We start from the raw sequence: 17,584 nt of genomic DNA, 5'->3' as shown, positions 1-17,584 counted from the left end.
GAAAGTCTTGGAAAATAATGGTCTTTATTTTGAGGAATAATTTTTGTTGTTTTTGTTAGTACCTGGCGAGTAAAAATTCAATTTCCGCAAGTGTTTACAAACTTTTGGGACAACCTAATACTATAGGCACAAGGCCTGAAATGTTGGAGGAGGGGACTACTCGATTACATCGACCCCCAGTGTTCCACTGGTACTTCATTTATCGACCCCGAAAGGATGAAAGACGAAGTGAATCTCGGAAGAATTTGAAATCGGAACATAGCAACAGGCAAAATACCGCTAAGCATTTCACCCAGCATGCTAACGATTCTGCCAGCTTGCCACCTTAATAATAATAATAATAATAATAATAATAACAACAACAACAATAATAATGTGATGATTCAAACTTTCACAGCTGCAAATTTGCAAGAAGGGACTATAATTGCTTAAACTCTAGTTATTGACTGATACTTAATACTACTACGCCACCACGCCACCACAAGGATACTACTACTACTACTAATACTCTACTGCCACCACCACCAGAATAACAAAAGGCAAAGTTGACTTCGGCAAGGTTTGGACACACAATATAAAAGTGCATAATTGAATACCACAGGTCATTTTGCCTGGCACTCTACTGATTCTGCCACAGACCACCTCCAATACCGAATACATTACAGTCATCACAAGCAGTCTTCGGTTGGATTCCACAGTCCCCAGATGCAGACTACAAACGACATTTTCCTTCTGCACTTAACTATCAAGAGTTGAGTCCACTTAATTCCAAGGAGGCACTTGAGTAAGGCATAAATCATTATGTACTGTTAAGAAGTGGAAGCAACTGGAGAAACGCACACAAGTATTTCATTGGTTGATTGTACTGGATATCATCATCATCATTTAATGTCAGTTTCCATGACGACACAGGTTGGACGGTTTGACTGGAGTTGGCCAGCTGTAGAATTGCATCAGGCTCTATTGTCCGTCTTAGCATGGTTTCTACAGCTGGATGCCCTCCCAAACACCAACCACTTTACAGTGTGTACTGGGTGCTTTTTACGTTAACACCAGCATGGGTGATTTTTACGTGGCTCCGTCACAGGTGCTTTTTATATGTGGCACTGGCGGTACTAGGACAAAATCTTTGGCAATCAATATCCCCCAGGATGTTGTTCTTTCTTTACAATAAAAATATTTTAGCAAAGTGAAATTTTATTTTTAAAAATCTAAAATATTTATTAGTTGATATTTTTATTTAGAATTTGTTAGGGGATGTGGATTTTGTCCTGGGGTGGGATTTTATCCAGGGGTGGATTTTGTCCTGGGGTGGATTTTGTCCTAGAGTGGGATTTTGTCCAGGGGTGGATTTTGTTCTGGGGTGGATTTTGTCCTGGAGTGGAATTTTGTCCTGGTGTGGGATTTTGTCCAGGGGTGGGATTTTGTCCAGGGGTGGATTTTGTCCAAGGGTGGATTTTGTCCTGGGGTGGATTTTGTCCAGGGGTGGGATTTTGCCCTGGGGTGGGATTTTGCCCTGATACTGGCACTGTCATTTTAACATTTATTTTTCCATGCTTGTACGAGTCAGAGAAGAGTATATCGGTGGGCAGAGTTTTCTACAGCCAGAGCCTCCTTCCAGTGGCCAAACCCCCATTTGTTTCCAAAGTCAGATACTAATTAATACTTCCCTCGTCTATTGAACAGCAAACAATTTGGACCCTGGACATGTTTTACGCAGACAACAGGGAAACAAGCAAACACTGGATGAATGAGTCTTTGGTTTGCAAAGATAGCACAATCTGTCTGGATACAGTAATCCCTTGCCATATCATGGTTCACCGATCACAGTTTATTATTTAAGCCTACGTCGATTCCTCCGTGGTTTTGTTTTGAATTTATAATAAAATAAATACATACAAATTATATAAATAACTTTTAAAAAATATATATACAGTACTGTTTCTATTTCACAGGTTTTCCCCTATCGTGGGGGGTTTTGGAATGTAACACCCACGACAGTCAAGGGATTCCTGTATATTAAGAAGCCTGGACATGCTTTTGTCATAGACTACAAACAAATGACACTGTTAGCAAAGCCATTGTTTAGAATCAGCGGATATTGTTTATGTGAAAATACAAACTCATTCATACAAATACACACACATACATACATAAATATTTGTGTGTGTGTGTGTGAAGGCACATTGCCTAATGGGAAGGGTACTGCATTCATGATTGCCAGGTCGTGGGTTCAATTCCTGGGCTTAGCAGTGCTTCGTGTTCTTGAGCAAAACACTTCATATCATGTTGCTCCAGTCCACTCAGCTGTAAATGGTGAACCCTGTGACCGAATAGCCTTCCAATCAGGGGCAATGTTGGCCAGCTTACCTAGTCAGCAGGGTGTGGCATCATTCAAATGCTAAAACGATGTGAAGCGCATTGTGACCACAATGTATAACAGCATCCAATGGTCTGGTCAATCATCACATGCTACACACACACACACAGAGTCTTCTTTCAGTTTCCATCTAATACAAGACTTTGATCAGATAGAAGGCTATAGTGAAGACACTTGTCCAAGGTGCCAGACTGAACACAAAACCAGAGTTGGGAATCAAACTTCATGGTCATACACAGCCATACCTGCACCTATAACCTCTATACCACAACAAAATATATTTCATTGGTTGGCAGGAGTGGCTGTGTGGTAAGTAGCTTGCTTACAAACCACATGATTCCGGGTTCAGTCCCACTGCGTGGCACCTTGGGCAAGTGTCTTCTACTATAGCCTCAGGCCGACCAAAGCCGTGTTAGTGGAGTTGGTAGACGGAAACTGAAAGAAGCCCGTCGTATATATGTGTGTTATCCCTTATGTTGAAAGACTTCAGGTCACTGTTGATACCATTTCTTTGAACACTTCAATACATTAACCACCAAGGATTCTTCCTAGAACTTACCAGTGACACCATGTAGTTCTTGTGGTCAGACTGTATACAGTTTCATTACAAGGAAATGTAGTTTTTTGGCATTTTTATATTTCATAATTAAGTGGAGGCGCAATGGCCCAGTGGTTAGGGCAGCGAACTCGTGGTCATAGGATCGCGGTTTCGATTCCCAGACTGGGCGTTGTGAGTGTTTATTGAGCGAAAACACCTAAAAAGCTCCATGAGGCTCCGGCAGGGGATGGTGGTGATCCCTGCTGTACTCTTTCACCACAACTTTCTCTCACTCTTACTTCCTGTTTCTGTTGTACCTGTATTTCAAGGGGCCGGCCTTGTCACTCTCTGTGTCACGCTGAATATCCCCGAGAACTACGTTAAGGGTGCACGTGTCTGTGGAGTGCTCAGCCACTTACACGTTAATTTCACGAGCAGGCTGTTCCGTTGATCGGATCAACCGGAACCCTCATCGTCGTAACCGACGGAGTGCTTCCATTTCATAATTAAACTTTAATATTTAGCTCTCATGTTATTTAAATATTCTTGAAGCCATGACAAAGATACAGGATCAAGTATTTTCTCCAAATTTTGAAAATGTACTGCTGGTGGGGCATAAGGTGGTTGTGTGAAGTTTGTGATGAATCACCAGTGGTACATGAGTCTGTTAACGTGTTAAAAACCTAATGCTAACTATTTAGAAAGTGACCTCTCTTCAGCCCCCCAGTTCCCACAAGTATGCTGCTGGGGGGGGGGTCAAACCTACATAACCTTTACCATCTGAGAACCCTCCTAATTTCTGTCAGGAGTTGCAACCAACAGGTATTGTTTTAAGGGTCACTTTTCCGTGTTTGCATGAGCAGAGTTAGACAGAATTTGTTGAGGCAGGCCTTCTTCAGCCAGATGCTCTTCCTGTCACCAACCTTTGTCTATTCCCAAATAGCAGTAGCATGGGGGCATGTGCTGTAAAAAGTGTGTCACTGCATTCACCATTTGTTGGTGGCTCCCTCTGACTCTTGGCAGATGACACCTTTGTGACAACCCTCCAACGCATGGGTCTGTTTGGGTAGTTGTTGCTGGTAAGGGTTTTACAAGATTGGAGTGCAAACCCTACCCCAACTTCTTTTAGTTGCCTTTTACAATACGCAGAGGAAACAGTGGATCTACTCTTTGGAATGCTGGTCCTCACACAGTGTTTTCCTGAAGAACGCAACATGCCATTCGGCCCAGGAATCAAACCCACAATCTGGCGATTGCGAATACAACACTCGAACCACTAGGCCATGCACCTAGGTGATAATTCTACATTTTCATGAAAGACCAGAAACAAACGACACTGCTTGTATGATGGTGACACTCATTTACAACTACCACACACTTTCAAGATGAGGAGGTACAAACACACACAGACATCTACCAAATCCACTCACAATGCTTTGGTCAGCCCAAATAGACTTGGCAAAGTGCTCCAGCATGGCCAAAACTTATTCGCTGGAACCAGTATGAAAAATAATAAATTAAGCTTAGAAGGAATTCTTACCTGTTTTTCTAAATCTTTTATTTTATCATCAGATTCTTGAACCTTGCTTTTCAGAAGTTTTATTTCTTCCTCCAACGGAAGAACCACAGATTTCAATATTTCGGCATCTTCTTGGGCCTAAATTATAATTTTAAAATAAATAGATAAATAAAAATTACATTGGAAAACTAACGACAAAAACAATGAAAAAAAAAAAACACAAGTTATAAATTGATCCAAGAAAATACAAGAAAATACTTGAGACAATTTTATGTTGACCCTTTAAAGATCAAACAATTGCAAATATGTTGATGACAAAGGATGTTCTTGGTTGAAAATAGTCCGTGTGGTTTCAGGTTCTGTCCTACTGTGCAGCACCTTGATCAAGTGGCTTCTGTTATAACCTCAGGCCAGTCAATGTCACATGAGTGAATTTGGTGAACAGAAACTGGGTGTATGCCTATCTGTGTGTGTGTGTGTGTTCATGTGTCAGTGTGTGCGTGAGTGTGTGTATCTGTGTCTGTCTATGTGTATGTGTCCGTATATGTGTGCCTGTGTGTGTGTGCCTCTGTGTGTGTGTGGTGTGTGTGTGTGTGTGTATGTGTGTGTGCGTGTCTGCGTGTGTGTATCTGCGCGTGTGTCTGCACGTGTGTCTGTGTGTGTGTGTCTGCATGTGTGTGTGTGTCTGTGTGTGTCTTTATGTGAGTGGGTGTCTTTATGTGTGTCTATGTGTATGTCTATGTGTGTCAATATGTGTGTGTCTGTGTCTTTATGTGTGTGTCTATGTGTGTGTGTCTATGTGTGTGTGTGTCTATGTGTGTGTGTGTCTATGTGTGTGTGTCTATGTATGTGTGTCTATGTGTGTGTGTCTATGTATGTGTGTCTATGTGTGTGTGTCTGTGTGTGTGTGTCTGTGTGTGTGTGTGTGTGTCTATATGCGTGTGTCTATATGCGTGTGTCTATATGCGTGTGTCTATATGCGTGTGTCTATATGCGTGTGTCTATATGTGTGTGTCTATATTGTGTCTATGTGTATCTATATGTGTGTATGCGTGTGTATGTGTCTGTGTATTTATGTGTCTACGTGTGTGTCAGTTTCTCTGTGTTTGCGCGTGCCTCTGTGTGTGTGTGTGTGTGTGTGTGTGTGTGCATGCCTCTGTGTGCATATATATATATATCCTTGACAATTAGCCTTTGAACATTCAGATTGTAATCCTTATTGATTCACATTATTCTGAATTCATCCTGCATTATCTCAAAGCTTTGAGATTTGGATTAAGAGACAGTATATTTTTGAAACTAACATTGTATGGTAGGTGTGAGAGGCTGGATATGGCCACTTTGAACGTAAATCATGAAGAATATATTGGCTGGAGAGGGCTGGTTTAAATGTTGAAGGGTTAAGTTGCTTTTACTCATCTCATTTACAAGAGTCAATGAGACTGTTGCTACAGAGGTACTTGACATGCTAGAAATAACAGTCAAATCTCCTTCCATTCACACCTTTACTATCATGGTTCTAAGACAGTGTCCTGCAAGAAGGATCTAAGAATGCCACAGATTTTTTTTTTTTAAATATAATTTCACCCTTTTGTTTTGTTACTAGACTTCTGTTGAGACCTGCTGCCTTTCTTTCAATTAATTTTGGAAATATGAAGAATTTAATAAATAAATTTTGTCATTATTAAATAAATGAGAAGGGGCAATGGATTGGCAGAAATGTCAGAATCGTTAGCACGCCGGGCGAAATGCGTAGCCGTATTTCGTCTGCCTCTACATTCTGAGTTCAAATTCCGTCGAGGTCGACTTTGCCTTTCATCCTTTCGGGGTCGATAAATTAAGTACCAGTTACGCACTGGGGTTGATGTAATTGACTTAACCCTATTGTCTGTCCTTGTTTGTTCTCTGTGTTTAGCCCCTTGTGAGTAGTAAAGAAATAGAAATGTCAGAGCATCAGACAAAATATATATTCACACACACACACACACAATTATTATCATTTAACATTTATTTTCCCTGCTGGTGGCATGGAGGATGGACAGCTTCATAGGATCTGGCAAGCTGCTAGGCCACATCAAGCTCCAAAATCAGCTTTGACATGGTTTCTATGGCCAGATGCCCTTCCTAATGCAAACCACTTTACAGAGTATATTAAGTGCTTATTGGGTAACCTCATGAGGTTACCAAGTAACAGGGGAAAAGGTGAAGTGGGAAGTATTTGATAAGGGCAGGTGGCTTTAGTGATTACTAACAGTGTCGCCCGGCGTTGCTCCTTGTTTTTTGTCCCTTAAAAATAAAAACCCTGCAAACAAAATGTCCTTCTACGTTGAAAATTTTAAAAAGATAGAAAAGGAAAACGAAAAAGACGATGACTTCGTGGACATACAAAACGGACGAGATGATCATGACTGGAAAGCCTATGGAGTGACCTGGGGATAAATAGCAACAGCAATAACTGCCGGATCTTCCAGTTTGCTATTATTCTATGCCGTGGGAATCGATGAATGCGTGTGTGAATAACGTTATGAGAAAGAGGAGAAAAACCACGGTCTAAGGGAGGTAATTCGTGCAAGCGCAAATTTAACGTGGATCCAATATCTCCAGGACGAAAGGATATTGTCACGGAAATGCGTATCGATATCCCTTTATTAAAATTACTAGCAGTATCGCCCGGCGTTGCTCGGGTTTGTTTCGATCCTTTAGAATAGGAATTTTTGAAAAGTAGAAATTTTGCATTATGTAGCTTGTTATTCTCTTTAAGTGAACATTTTTCTGGTTGAAATACACCGAAAAATGGCGACACAGCAGTCAAAAAATCGTAAAAAATAGGGATTTTCATAGAAAAAAAGCCCCTTTTTGACGTAAATAATTTTTGGTGTTAACATGGTCCGATTTGAATTTTTTTTTTTCTACGGAAGGAAGAGCAAGCCTTCTTCTATCACACTCTCAATTTTGGTCAACTTGCGCCGCAGGGTCTCGGAGGGGATAGTGTTAGTTGAAGGCTACCAAACCACAGACAACTTCAGCTTTATATATATAGAGAGAGATTTGTTGGAAATTCTCAAAAGATATATTCCGGAGACTTTAAGTACTCCAATGAGATTATTAGAGCCAACCTCATTCATCAATATTTTTGGGGTCTTTTATATATACACGTCAATATGCTAATTGATGAAATGATTCCACTGGCCACTGAAACGATGGTAACCTTTAACGAAGTTACGTTACATCGTCATCTTCATCCCTTCGTCTAGCAACATTGACACTGCTACCATGGTTACTCTCTCTTTTACTTGTTTCAGTCATTTGACTGTGGCCATGCTGGAGCACCACCTTTAGTCGAGCAAATCAACCACAAGACTTATTCTTTGTAAGCCTACTACTTATTCTATCACTCTCTTTTGCCGAACTGCTAAGTTACAGGGACGTAAACACACCAGCATCGGTTGTCAAGTGATATTGGGGGGGGGGCAAACACAGACACACAAACACACACATGCACATATGTATATATATATATATACGACGGGCTTCTTTCAGTTTCCGTCTACCAAATCCACTCACAAGGCTTTGGTCAGCCTGAGGCTATAGCAGAAGACACTTGCCCAAGATGCCACGCAGTGGGACTGAACCTGGAACCATGTGGTTTGTAAGAAAGCTTCTTACCACACAGCCACTCCTCCACCTACAATATATTCTCTTTTTTTATTCTTTTATTGTTCAACTTGTTCAACCCCACCATTCCTTCTTCTTCTAAAACTGAAGCTCCCACTGAAAACCCCAACATCAACCTCTATCCCCTTCACACACACACCATCTTCACCACCACATTCATTGCTTTGTGTCTTCTGTTCTGATGCCGAGCTTCAAGTGTTCAAACTCCAGTAAGCATCACTCAGCTATTTCAGTCATTCCACACACACACACACACACGTCTACAAGGACCTAGAAAGAGATTATCTAGAGGCACTGCCCCACTGCCACCACTTTAAATAGTAATACATATAGGAATATAAAATAAAACCAGATTCTCCAGTCACGCATCACTAGTTCCGACCCATTAATTCTGGCCATACTAGAGCTACATGCTTATCCAAAGTTGGATTTAGACCTTAAAAACCAGCACAAAAAAATAGAACAAATGAGACATAAACATTGCTAAACCAGTATATTTTTTAATAATAATAATAATAATAATAATAATAAAGGAATAATAATAATAATCCATTCTAATACATGTACAAGGCCTGAAATTTGTGGGAAGGGAGTAAGTCGATAAAATTGATCCCAGAACTTGACTGGTACTTAATTTATCGACCCCGAAAGGATGAAAGGCAAAGTTGACCTCGGCGGAATTTGAACTCGGAATGTAGTGACAGGCGAAATACCGGTAAGCATTTCACCTGGTGCGTTAATGATTCTCTCATCTTACAACCTTGATAATAATAATAATAATAATTCAGAGGGGAAGAGTACCTTGGCTTAGAGGAGGGGGGTGATTGTTTTAGTTGTTGTTAATGTAAAAGAAAACTAATAATTGTTTAGCAATATCATGTGGGGACTACTCTTTCACAATATCAGCATAGGAAGGGTTCGTTTTCTTTTTGGTGGGGACAGGGATAAGAGGTTTTTGCCTCGCTAGAAATAACAGCCCAGATACCATACAATCAGACTCTACAGATGCAACAATAAAAAAAAAGAAAAGAAAAAGACATCAAACTAAAATATTAGATGAAGTGGTCCAAGAAGTATAAGGGTGGAAAAAAAAAAAGAAAAAGGTCAGACTGTCATAGCTGGATCAGTTCTTTTTCTTTTCTCTTTTTTGTGGTTGTGTGGTAAGAAGCTTGCTTCCCATTCACAGGGTTCCAAGTTCAGTCCAACTGCATGGCACATTGGGCAAGCGTCTTCTATAGTTCCAGCCTGACCATATATATAAACATAAATGTCTGTGTCTGTGTATACACACACACACACACACACACATATATACACACACACACGAGTGTATATATGTATACATATATACACGCACACACATATATGTGTGTGTGTCTGTTTGTCCCCATGTCCCCATTACCACTTGACAACCAATGTTGGTTTGTTTCCATCCCTGTAACTTAGCAGTTCAGTAAAAAAAAATTTTAAAAGGATCCAATACAATGAGTAGTGGGCTCAATCTATACCATTAGACCTTTCCAAGGCAGTGCCCCAGGATGGCCACAATCTAACAACTGAAACAAACAAAGCCATAAAACTGTAAATAAGACTATTCGATTAGGACAAGCCAGGGTGTTAAACAACAACAACAACAACAAAAATATACAAACAAGCAAGGATGAAGAAAAGACCCAAAACAAAATATAACCATACCAAAGAAAAGACTAAATGCCAAGATGCCTGTCATTCCAATTATATATATATATATATACAAATTGAGATAGGGGTTGTAAATGCAACCCTCCATGGGATAACACACATCCAATATACTGCTAGTGAAGTACCCAACAAAGTTAATACATAAATGTTAATGATTGCGATGCAATCAATTCATTTACTGTATTATATGGGCAAAGGTAAAATGATTTACCACAAATTACTAATACAAGATAAGAAAATGGAGAAACACATCTAAATCAAATATCAATTACCAGATAATACTCAATCACATACTTTATTAAACCACATAAGAGACTGTAGGGTTAAATATAAAAAGCAGAACATACACATATGTGTGTGTGTGTGTGTGTGTATATATTATATAATGCAATGTAGAAATTTCAGAAAAAAAAACAAAAAAACCTGTTACTGTTGGTGATGTCGTTGCTGCTACTGGGCTGGTTTTGTTTGTTTGTTTGTTTTTGCAATTTATTATTTTTTTTTTTTTAGCTCTAAGATTCAAGATCCACCCAGGACGAAGGCGGACCAAATAGACAAGGCAAGCGAATGTCAAATAAAAATTAGATTAATTTTATTATTGTTGTTGTTGTTGTAGTTGTTGGCAACATCTTAGAGAACACAGATAGACTTTTTTTTTAAAGTTTTATAACTTGTTCAACGGAGATAAGTCATGAAAACAAAAAAACAAGAAAAAAAGAATTAAGTAAGGAAATAAAAACAAAACGATTATAAAAGTTCATAGGTTCTCATCAAGCTAATTACAGTGACGTAGGAATGTGTGCATGGGGTGTGTGTGTGTGTTTGTAGGGTGTGTGTGTGTGTGTGTGTGTGTGAATGTAGACCCATCAACATACAATAGACTGAATTGTCAACTTTGAACCAATAAACTATGATATATATATATGAGAGAGAGTACTTTATCTCCTGTTTAAACACCTGTGTGTGTGTGTGTGTGTGTGTGTGTGTCTGTGTGTCTGTGTGTACACACACACAAATATATGTACACATAGTTATTTATCCGTCTTCTCTCTCTCACACATACACAAACACACACTGCAGGCATACATATCACTATATTATATCATTGTATGTTAGAAGATATACACATACACACAGCTATTTGTCTATATTACACACACACACACACACACATTCTTATCATTTTAATGATTGTTAATTTCTAATTTACAGCAGAAATGGGAGGATTCCTACTTAGTTTTTTTTTTTCTTTTAAGACCAAAAAAAAAAAATAATAATTGCTAACAAATTTTCTAAAACCTTAGAAAAAAAACATGACACCATTGCTGGTGATATCATGTCGGCACGGATGACAATATTACCGCCTGTTTGGCATCAGAAAGACACAAAAAGGACATTTAACCAACAGCACCACCACCCACAACAACAACTACACTACCTCACAGATGAAGATCCAAGCAAAGTGTGTGGCCCTTTTGACAAGCCAACCCCAGGTCTGTGGTACAAACTTACTGTTTCGAAGTGTTTTAAATTAACACCTACCTTTAAAAAATTCCATGGTGATTTATGTTGCAAACACCAGCTGAATAATGACAATTATTTCACTAAATTCTTCACCCCTTTCGAAATTACTTGAAACAATGGTAGTGTACACCAAGAGAAACATGGTAACGAAAGGGTTAAAGACCCTCATTTCTCAAAGGCACATTGGAAGACAACGGAAAGAAGTAAAACAAAGGAAAAACTAAAAAAGGTGAGTTTTTTTTTTTTGCCTCCCTTTTTTAAACTTTTCCAACTGTTTACAGACGAAGAACAGCCTCTCCCACGAAGAAGAGCCACAACTGCGACTCGTGGTAGAATCTGAGCTGGCACCAGTTGTTTTACCTTATGTTATACTTATTTCAGTCATTTGACTGTGCCCACGCTGGAGCACTGCAAATGACGTGTGTAGACAAATAAATCATCCCTAGTACATTTTTTTCTTTAAGTCTGGTATTTATCAGTCTCTTTTGTCAAACCACTAAGTTACGGGGATATAGACAGACCAACACTATTATACTCTCTCTTTACTCTTATACTTGTTTCAGTCATTTGACTGCGGCCATGCTGGAGCACCGCCTTTAGTCGAGTAAATTGACCCCAGGACTTATTCTTTGTAAGCCTAGTACTTATTTTATTGGTCTCTTTTGCCAAATCGCAAAGTTATGGGGATGTAAACACACCAATCGATGGTGGGGTAGACCAACACAGACACACAAACACACACACACATATATATATATATACATATACATATATACAACAGGCTTCTTTCAGTTTCTGTCTACCAAATCCACTCACAAGGCATTGGTCGGCCTGGGGCTACAGTAGAAGACATGTGCCCATTATTATTATTATTATTATTATTATTAAGGCAGTGAGCTGACAGAATGGTTAGCATACCAGGCAAAATGCTTAGCAGCATTTCGTCTGTTTTTATGTTCTGAGTTCAAATTCCGCCAAGGTCGACTTTGCCCTTCATCCTTTCTGGGTCAATAAAATAAGTACCAGTTGAGCACTGGGAGCAATGTAATCAACTTACCTCCTACCCCCAAAAATTGTGCCAAAAATTGAAACCAATGAAATGCTTAGCGGTATTTTGTCTGTCTTTATGTTCTGAGTTCAAATTCCAATAGGATCAACTTTGCCTTTCATCATTTTGAGGTCGATAAATTAAGCATACTGAGGTCGATCTAATCAACTACCACCCCCAAAATTTTGGACTTTATGCCTATAGTAGAAAAGATTATTATTATCATTATTATTATTATCATTATTATTATTATTATTAAGGCAGTAAGCTGGCAAATTCGTTAGCATACCAAGCAAAAATGCTTAACAGTATTTCATCTGCTGCTATGCTCTAAGTTCAAATTGTGCCGAGGTCAACTTTGCCTTTCATCTTTTCGGGGTTGCTTAAATAAGTACCAGTTACACACTGGTGTCGATGTAATTGACCTAATCCCTTCCCCCAAATTTGAGGCCTTTTACTTCCAGTAGAGGGAATTATTATTACTATTATTACTATTATTATTATTATTGTTATTATTCTGTTGTCTTATTTTTATAACGTGCTTTCACTGCACTACCGAGCACAGCTCTCTGTGCCTTGGGTATGTGCTGTAGTTTGTTGTGGTGCTCTCATTTCTAATGTATTGAAAGTGTTTTACGTAGGATGTGTGCAGTGCCCAGTAGTGCTATTTTCTGTATGTTATATATACTTGTAAGTCCTGGAGTTCTTGTTATGTATCATGTGTGAATGTTCTTTTTATCATACCTAATGCAACAATTATTATAGGATTTGTTTCTGTTTTTAGGCTCCACATTCGAGTTAACTCTATTTCCAGATCTTATTGTTACTGTTATCATTATCATTAATCTCATGATGAGAGATAGAAAACTTTTTTTCTTTTTTTTTTGGGCTCCAAATATGAGGTTATTTACAGTCTGAAAACATTTATGTATACAGTGTAGGTTAGATGTCCAATATGAACAGGGGTGGGTTGGATATATGGGGCAAGAAAGGGAGTTAAATAGTTCTGGGAGTTCCAGAGTTCTGAGTGGGAAACAAAAGCCTTCTTTGGTTTTATTTCTTTAATAGGACTCCCCAGATTTATATATCCAACATGTTCTTTTCTTTCTGTATTTTTTGTTTATGGTAAGGCATGATTTAACAGACATTTGTCATAGTATTGAATAGTGATAGTACAGGATGTATAGTGTGTGTGTGCGTACATGTGTGGTTTGTGTTACAGTATTGGGTGGTGGCTATGTAGAGTATGTGGTGTGTGAGTTGTGCTGTAGTATTGGATGGTGATTGTATAGAGTATATTGAACAGATTGCATGGTGATGATCATGTAGAAATTTTCAGGTGTACATTGTCAGAAATACAGAAAAACTACAAGGATACAGTCATCACACAATTTATAAATATTTAGAATACATTTTCAAAATTTAGAAAAATTTGCAAGAATACATTCACACATCTTGAAAAGGTTATAGAAATATTTACACACCTGATGGAAAATTATTTCGATTTATAAACAAACCTTATGGAAAGTTACAGTGTCAGTTTACATACATTACAGAATATTCAGTAATACAATATAGATAGTGTATGAATATTTACAAGATAGAATTCATGTTTTAAAGCTAAAGACTGCCATCTCTTATTACAGTTTTGAGAATTTTATTTTGAATTTACAAAAAAAAAAATTAAAATAGCTTCAAAGTTAGAAAACAAAACTAGGGTGTTTCTATAAGGGTCAACAAGAGAATATCTACATATTAAGTCAGCCTGCTAGAAGCATCAGCTAAATATCCATCAAACCATACGTAAGACTCATTAGATAATATAGCTTAAGGCACGTTATGTCTGGAAAAGTAAAGACAGAATAGTTTGTTGAAACATCTTTAACCCTTTCATGACCAACCCACCTGAAACCGGCTCTGGCTCTCAGTACAAATGTCATGTTTTCTTAAGTTTTGAATTAAAACCTTCTACCAAACCTTAGTCACAATTTATGTTCCTAACACTAGCTTAATGATAATGAAGTTATTTTAATAAATTCTTTATATTTTAAATTAATTGAAAGAAACACAGAACATCTCAACAGAAATATGGTAGCAAAAGGGTTTAAGACAGTCAGTCAAATGTGTCTTCAATTTGCACAAGATTTGGCTGCTATTTCTAACAAATGAAACAAAATCTGCAAATTAACCTTTTTGATACAAACCCAGCTGAAACCACCTCTGGCTCTGTAGTACAAATGTCTTGTTTTCAAAAGTTCTGAATTAAAATCTTCCACCAAACCTTAGTCACAATTTATGTTCCTAACACTAGCTTAATGACAACTAAGTTATTTTACTAAATTCTTTGTTATATTTAAAACCGATTGAAAGAAATACAGAGCATCTCAAAATAAATACAGTAACAAAAAGGTTAATCATAATTCTACTTGACTGGAGCCAACTTGTGGTCAGTCAACAACAACAAAAAATAACCTTTATTGTGAATTTAATAATTATAGAACAACACGAAGTTTTGTCAGTGAACAGGTCGCGGTCTCAAAGCGACGAAAATATTTTGACAACTTAAATTTAAATGTTGAAGTGAATCTAACGGTTTTTGTGTGTTTCTTAAATGGCTTATAAACACCTCCCACGCTGCAATTGTTTTCGTTCCAGCACATGATCTCAGATCAGGTCACTTGCTATGCAAGTACATCTCCGTAATAATTATAGAGAAATCTGGATTGTCAGAAATTACAGAAGATCACAATTTTGCAGACTGTTAACAGCACCAGCAGAGACAAGAAATGCTTAACCCTTTTGGGACTGTATTTGCCAAGGAAATATTGGACAAGAATGCTTCATGGCATTTTAGTTACGTCTCTTTTATATTCAAATCCTGTTGCAGTCAATTTTATCGTTCTTCCTTCTGAGGTAGATATGATAAAGTACCAGTGAAGTACCAGGGTTAAATCTATAACAAGCCCCCTTCTCCCAAATTTCTGGCCTTAATTATTTGGTGCAGGGGTTAACAAAAGAGTGGGCTAATGCAGTGTTCTCTGTTGGCCTAGGGCCTTCTGAAAAAATTTTTCAAATTTAAAGATTCTGTGGATCTTTGAGCGGTTGACAACATTTAAATAGTCTTTTGTTTCACAATATGTTCAACCCTTTTGTATTCAGATTGCTGTCAAATGAAATGCTTACATCTATTCACATGGTTTCCAATTCATCATGCATTATCTTGTAGCTTTGGGTTTTTGATAGTGTGAATGTTTATTTTAACAATGACATTGTAGGGTAGGTGTAAGAGGCCAGGCGGAATACTGCTTACATCGAATTACATTGTTTTGAATTAATCATGCATTATCTCAAAGCCTTGAGATGTTGCTGATGTGATTGTCTATTTTTAGAATGACATTGTAGGAAAGGAGTAAAAGGCCAGATCTGGCTAGTTTGAACATAAAACAGGGAGAATATTTGGGCAGGACAAGGATTTAATTTTTTAGCATTCAGATTACTCTGTCAATACTGATGCTTGTTTATTCACATTGGTTTTCAATTAATCATGCGTTATCTTGTAGCTTTGGGATTTTGATGGTGCAAATGCTTATTTTTACACTGACATTGTAAGGTAGGTGTGAGAGACCAGATCTGGCCAGTTTGAATATAAAACAGGTGGAATACTCGGGCTGGATATGGACAGTTCAAATGCTAAAGGGTTCGTTTTTGCTGACATAAGCATCATCAATGACAGAAACAGGTGTGATAGAGGAAACACGTTTACTGCCCCCACCCCTACCCCAGGATGTGTGTTCCGTTTGATCCGATCAATGGAACAGCTTGCTCATGAAATTAACATTCAGGTGGCTGAGCACTCCACAGACACTCATAGCCTTAACATATTTCTCGGGGAGATTCAACATGACACAGGGTGTGACAAGGCTGGCCCCTTTGAAATACAGGTACAACTCATTTTTGCCTGTTGAGTGAACTGGGGGATCGTGAAATAAAGTGTCTTGCTCAAGGACACAATGCATCACCAGGAATTGAACTCACCATCTTATGATCGTCGGTCTATTACCCTAACCACTAAGCCACACTCCTTGACTTTTACATAGAAGCTATAACGCAGTTTATACATGTGGGGCCATGTCAAAGTTACTGACACCCAGTTTGGGAGTGATTTAACTAAAATAACTAACTTCATTGTTAAATGTCATAAAATCCCTTAACATATCTAAATTCAAACTAGGGCCTTTTATCTCTAAACTAAGGGGTAATAACTCACCTACTAGGCCAAATGTTTTCCAAAATTTGGCGTGGTTAAACAATTTTCCACGTACTATAAGACTCCTGTCTATATTTTTCAAATAACCACCCCACATACAGCTCTAATTTTAATAAAGCATTAAATGAAAGAGAAATAATTCTAAAGAGAATTAATTCATTAATATATATACTTATGGCGGCGAGCTGGCAGAAACGTTAGCACACCGGGCGAAATGCGTTGCCGTATTTCATCTGTCATTACGTTCTAAGTTCAAATTCCGCCGAGGTCGACTTCGCCTTTTATCCTTTCGGGGTCGATAAATTAAGTACCAGTTACGCACTGGGGTCGATGTAATCGACTTAATCCCTTTGTCTGTCCTTGTTTGTCCCCTCTGTGTTTAGCCCCTTGTGGGTAGTAAAGAAATAAATATATATATACTTAAAATTTACAGAAAAACAAAAGACAAAGACAGGTGTATGATCAACAGGTGTATTAGTTTGATGCTCGGGAAAATGAGAAAGTCTTTTGTGTTTCGAGTCTACGCTCTTTAACAGAAAGGAATAAGAGAAAATAAACAGAGAGAGAATTTTAAAAACTTGTGGATTTAGCAGTCAAGCATATATATATATATATATATTTATATATCATCTATTATTTTGAAAATAGTGGATTATCATATTTTTTTCTTTAAGGATAAATTTTTTATAAAGTTTTTATTAAAAGACACCAGAAAAAATTTTTCGTGGAACTCTGAGGCTCTTCAAAACCTGTTTAACCTAGCACAGTGCTTTTCAAACTTTTTGCTGGAGCGGAACCCCAAGGAAGCATTCCACTGGCTCGAGGAACCCCTGTGCAATAATTTAATAGTCTTATGCACACATATCTGCACAGGAGAATTAAAAATTACTGCTGATTTTAGCAGTTTTGTAACTTCTTGCAGAACCCCTGGA

General features: G+C 38.0%; 1 protein-coding gene and 1 long non-coding RNA gene across 4 annotated transcripts in view; one reads left to right on the top strand and one right to left on the bottom strand.

Annotated features, from left to right (window-relative positions):
- Positions 1–17,584, bottom strand: part of LOC115224754 (rab GTPase-binding effector protein 1) — a 139,758-nt gene that overhangs the window by 53,868 nt on the left and 68,306 nt on the right. For all 3 annotated transcript variants that reach the window (XM_029795647.2, XM_029795649.2, XM_029795648.2), the window contains one exon: positions 4,459–4,575. In XM_029795647.2, coding sequence (XP_029651507.1) covers positions 4,459–4,575 — 117 coding nt within the window. The remainder of the gene's footprint in view (positions 1–4,458; positions 4,576–17,584) is intronic.
- LOC118767982 overlaps positions 10,959–17,584 on the top strand; it is a 71,657-nt gene continuing 65,031 nt past the window's right edge. The window contains exon 1 of the long non-coding RNA XR_005003901.1: positions 10,959–11,566. This is a non-coding gene — a long non-coding RNA (uncharacterized LOC118767982). The remainder of the gene's footprint in view (positions 11,567–17,584) is intronic.

This window comes from Octopus sinensis, linkage group LG26 (genome assembly GCF_006345805.1).
Source record: "Octopus sinensis linkage group LG26, ASM634580v1, whole genome shotgun sequence".
NCBI lineage: Eukaryota > Metazoa > Mollusca > Cephalopoda > Octopoda > Octopodidae > Octopus > Octopus sinensis.
This window is presented reverse-complemented; position numbering and strand designations above follow the sequence as displayed.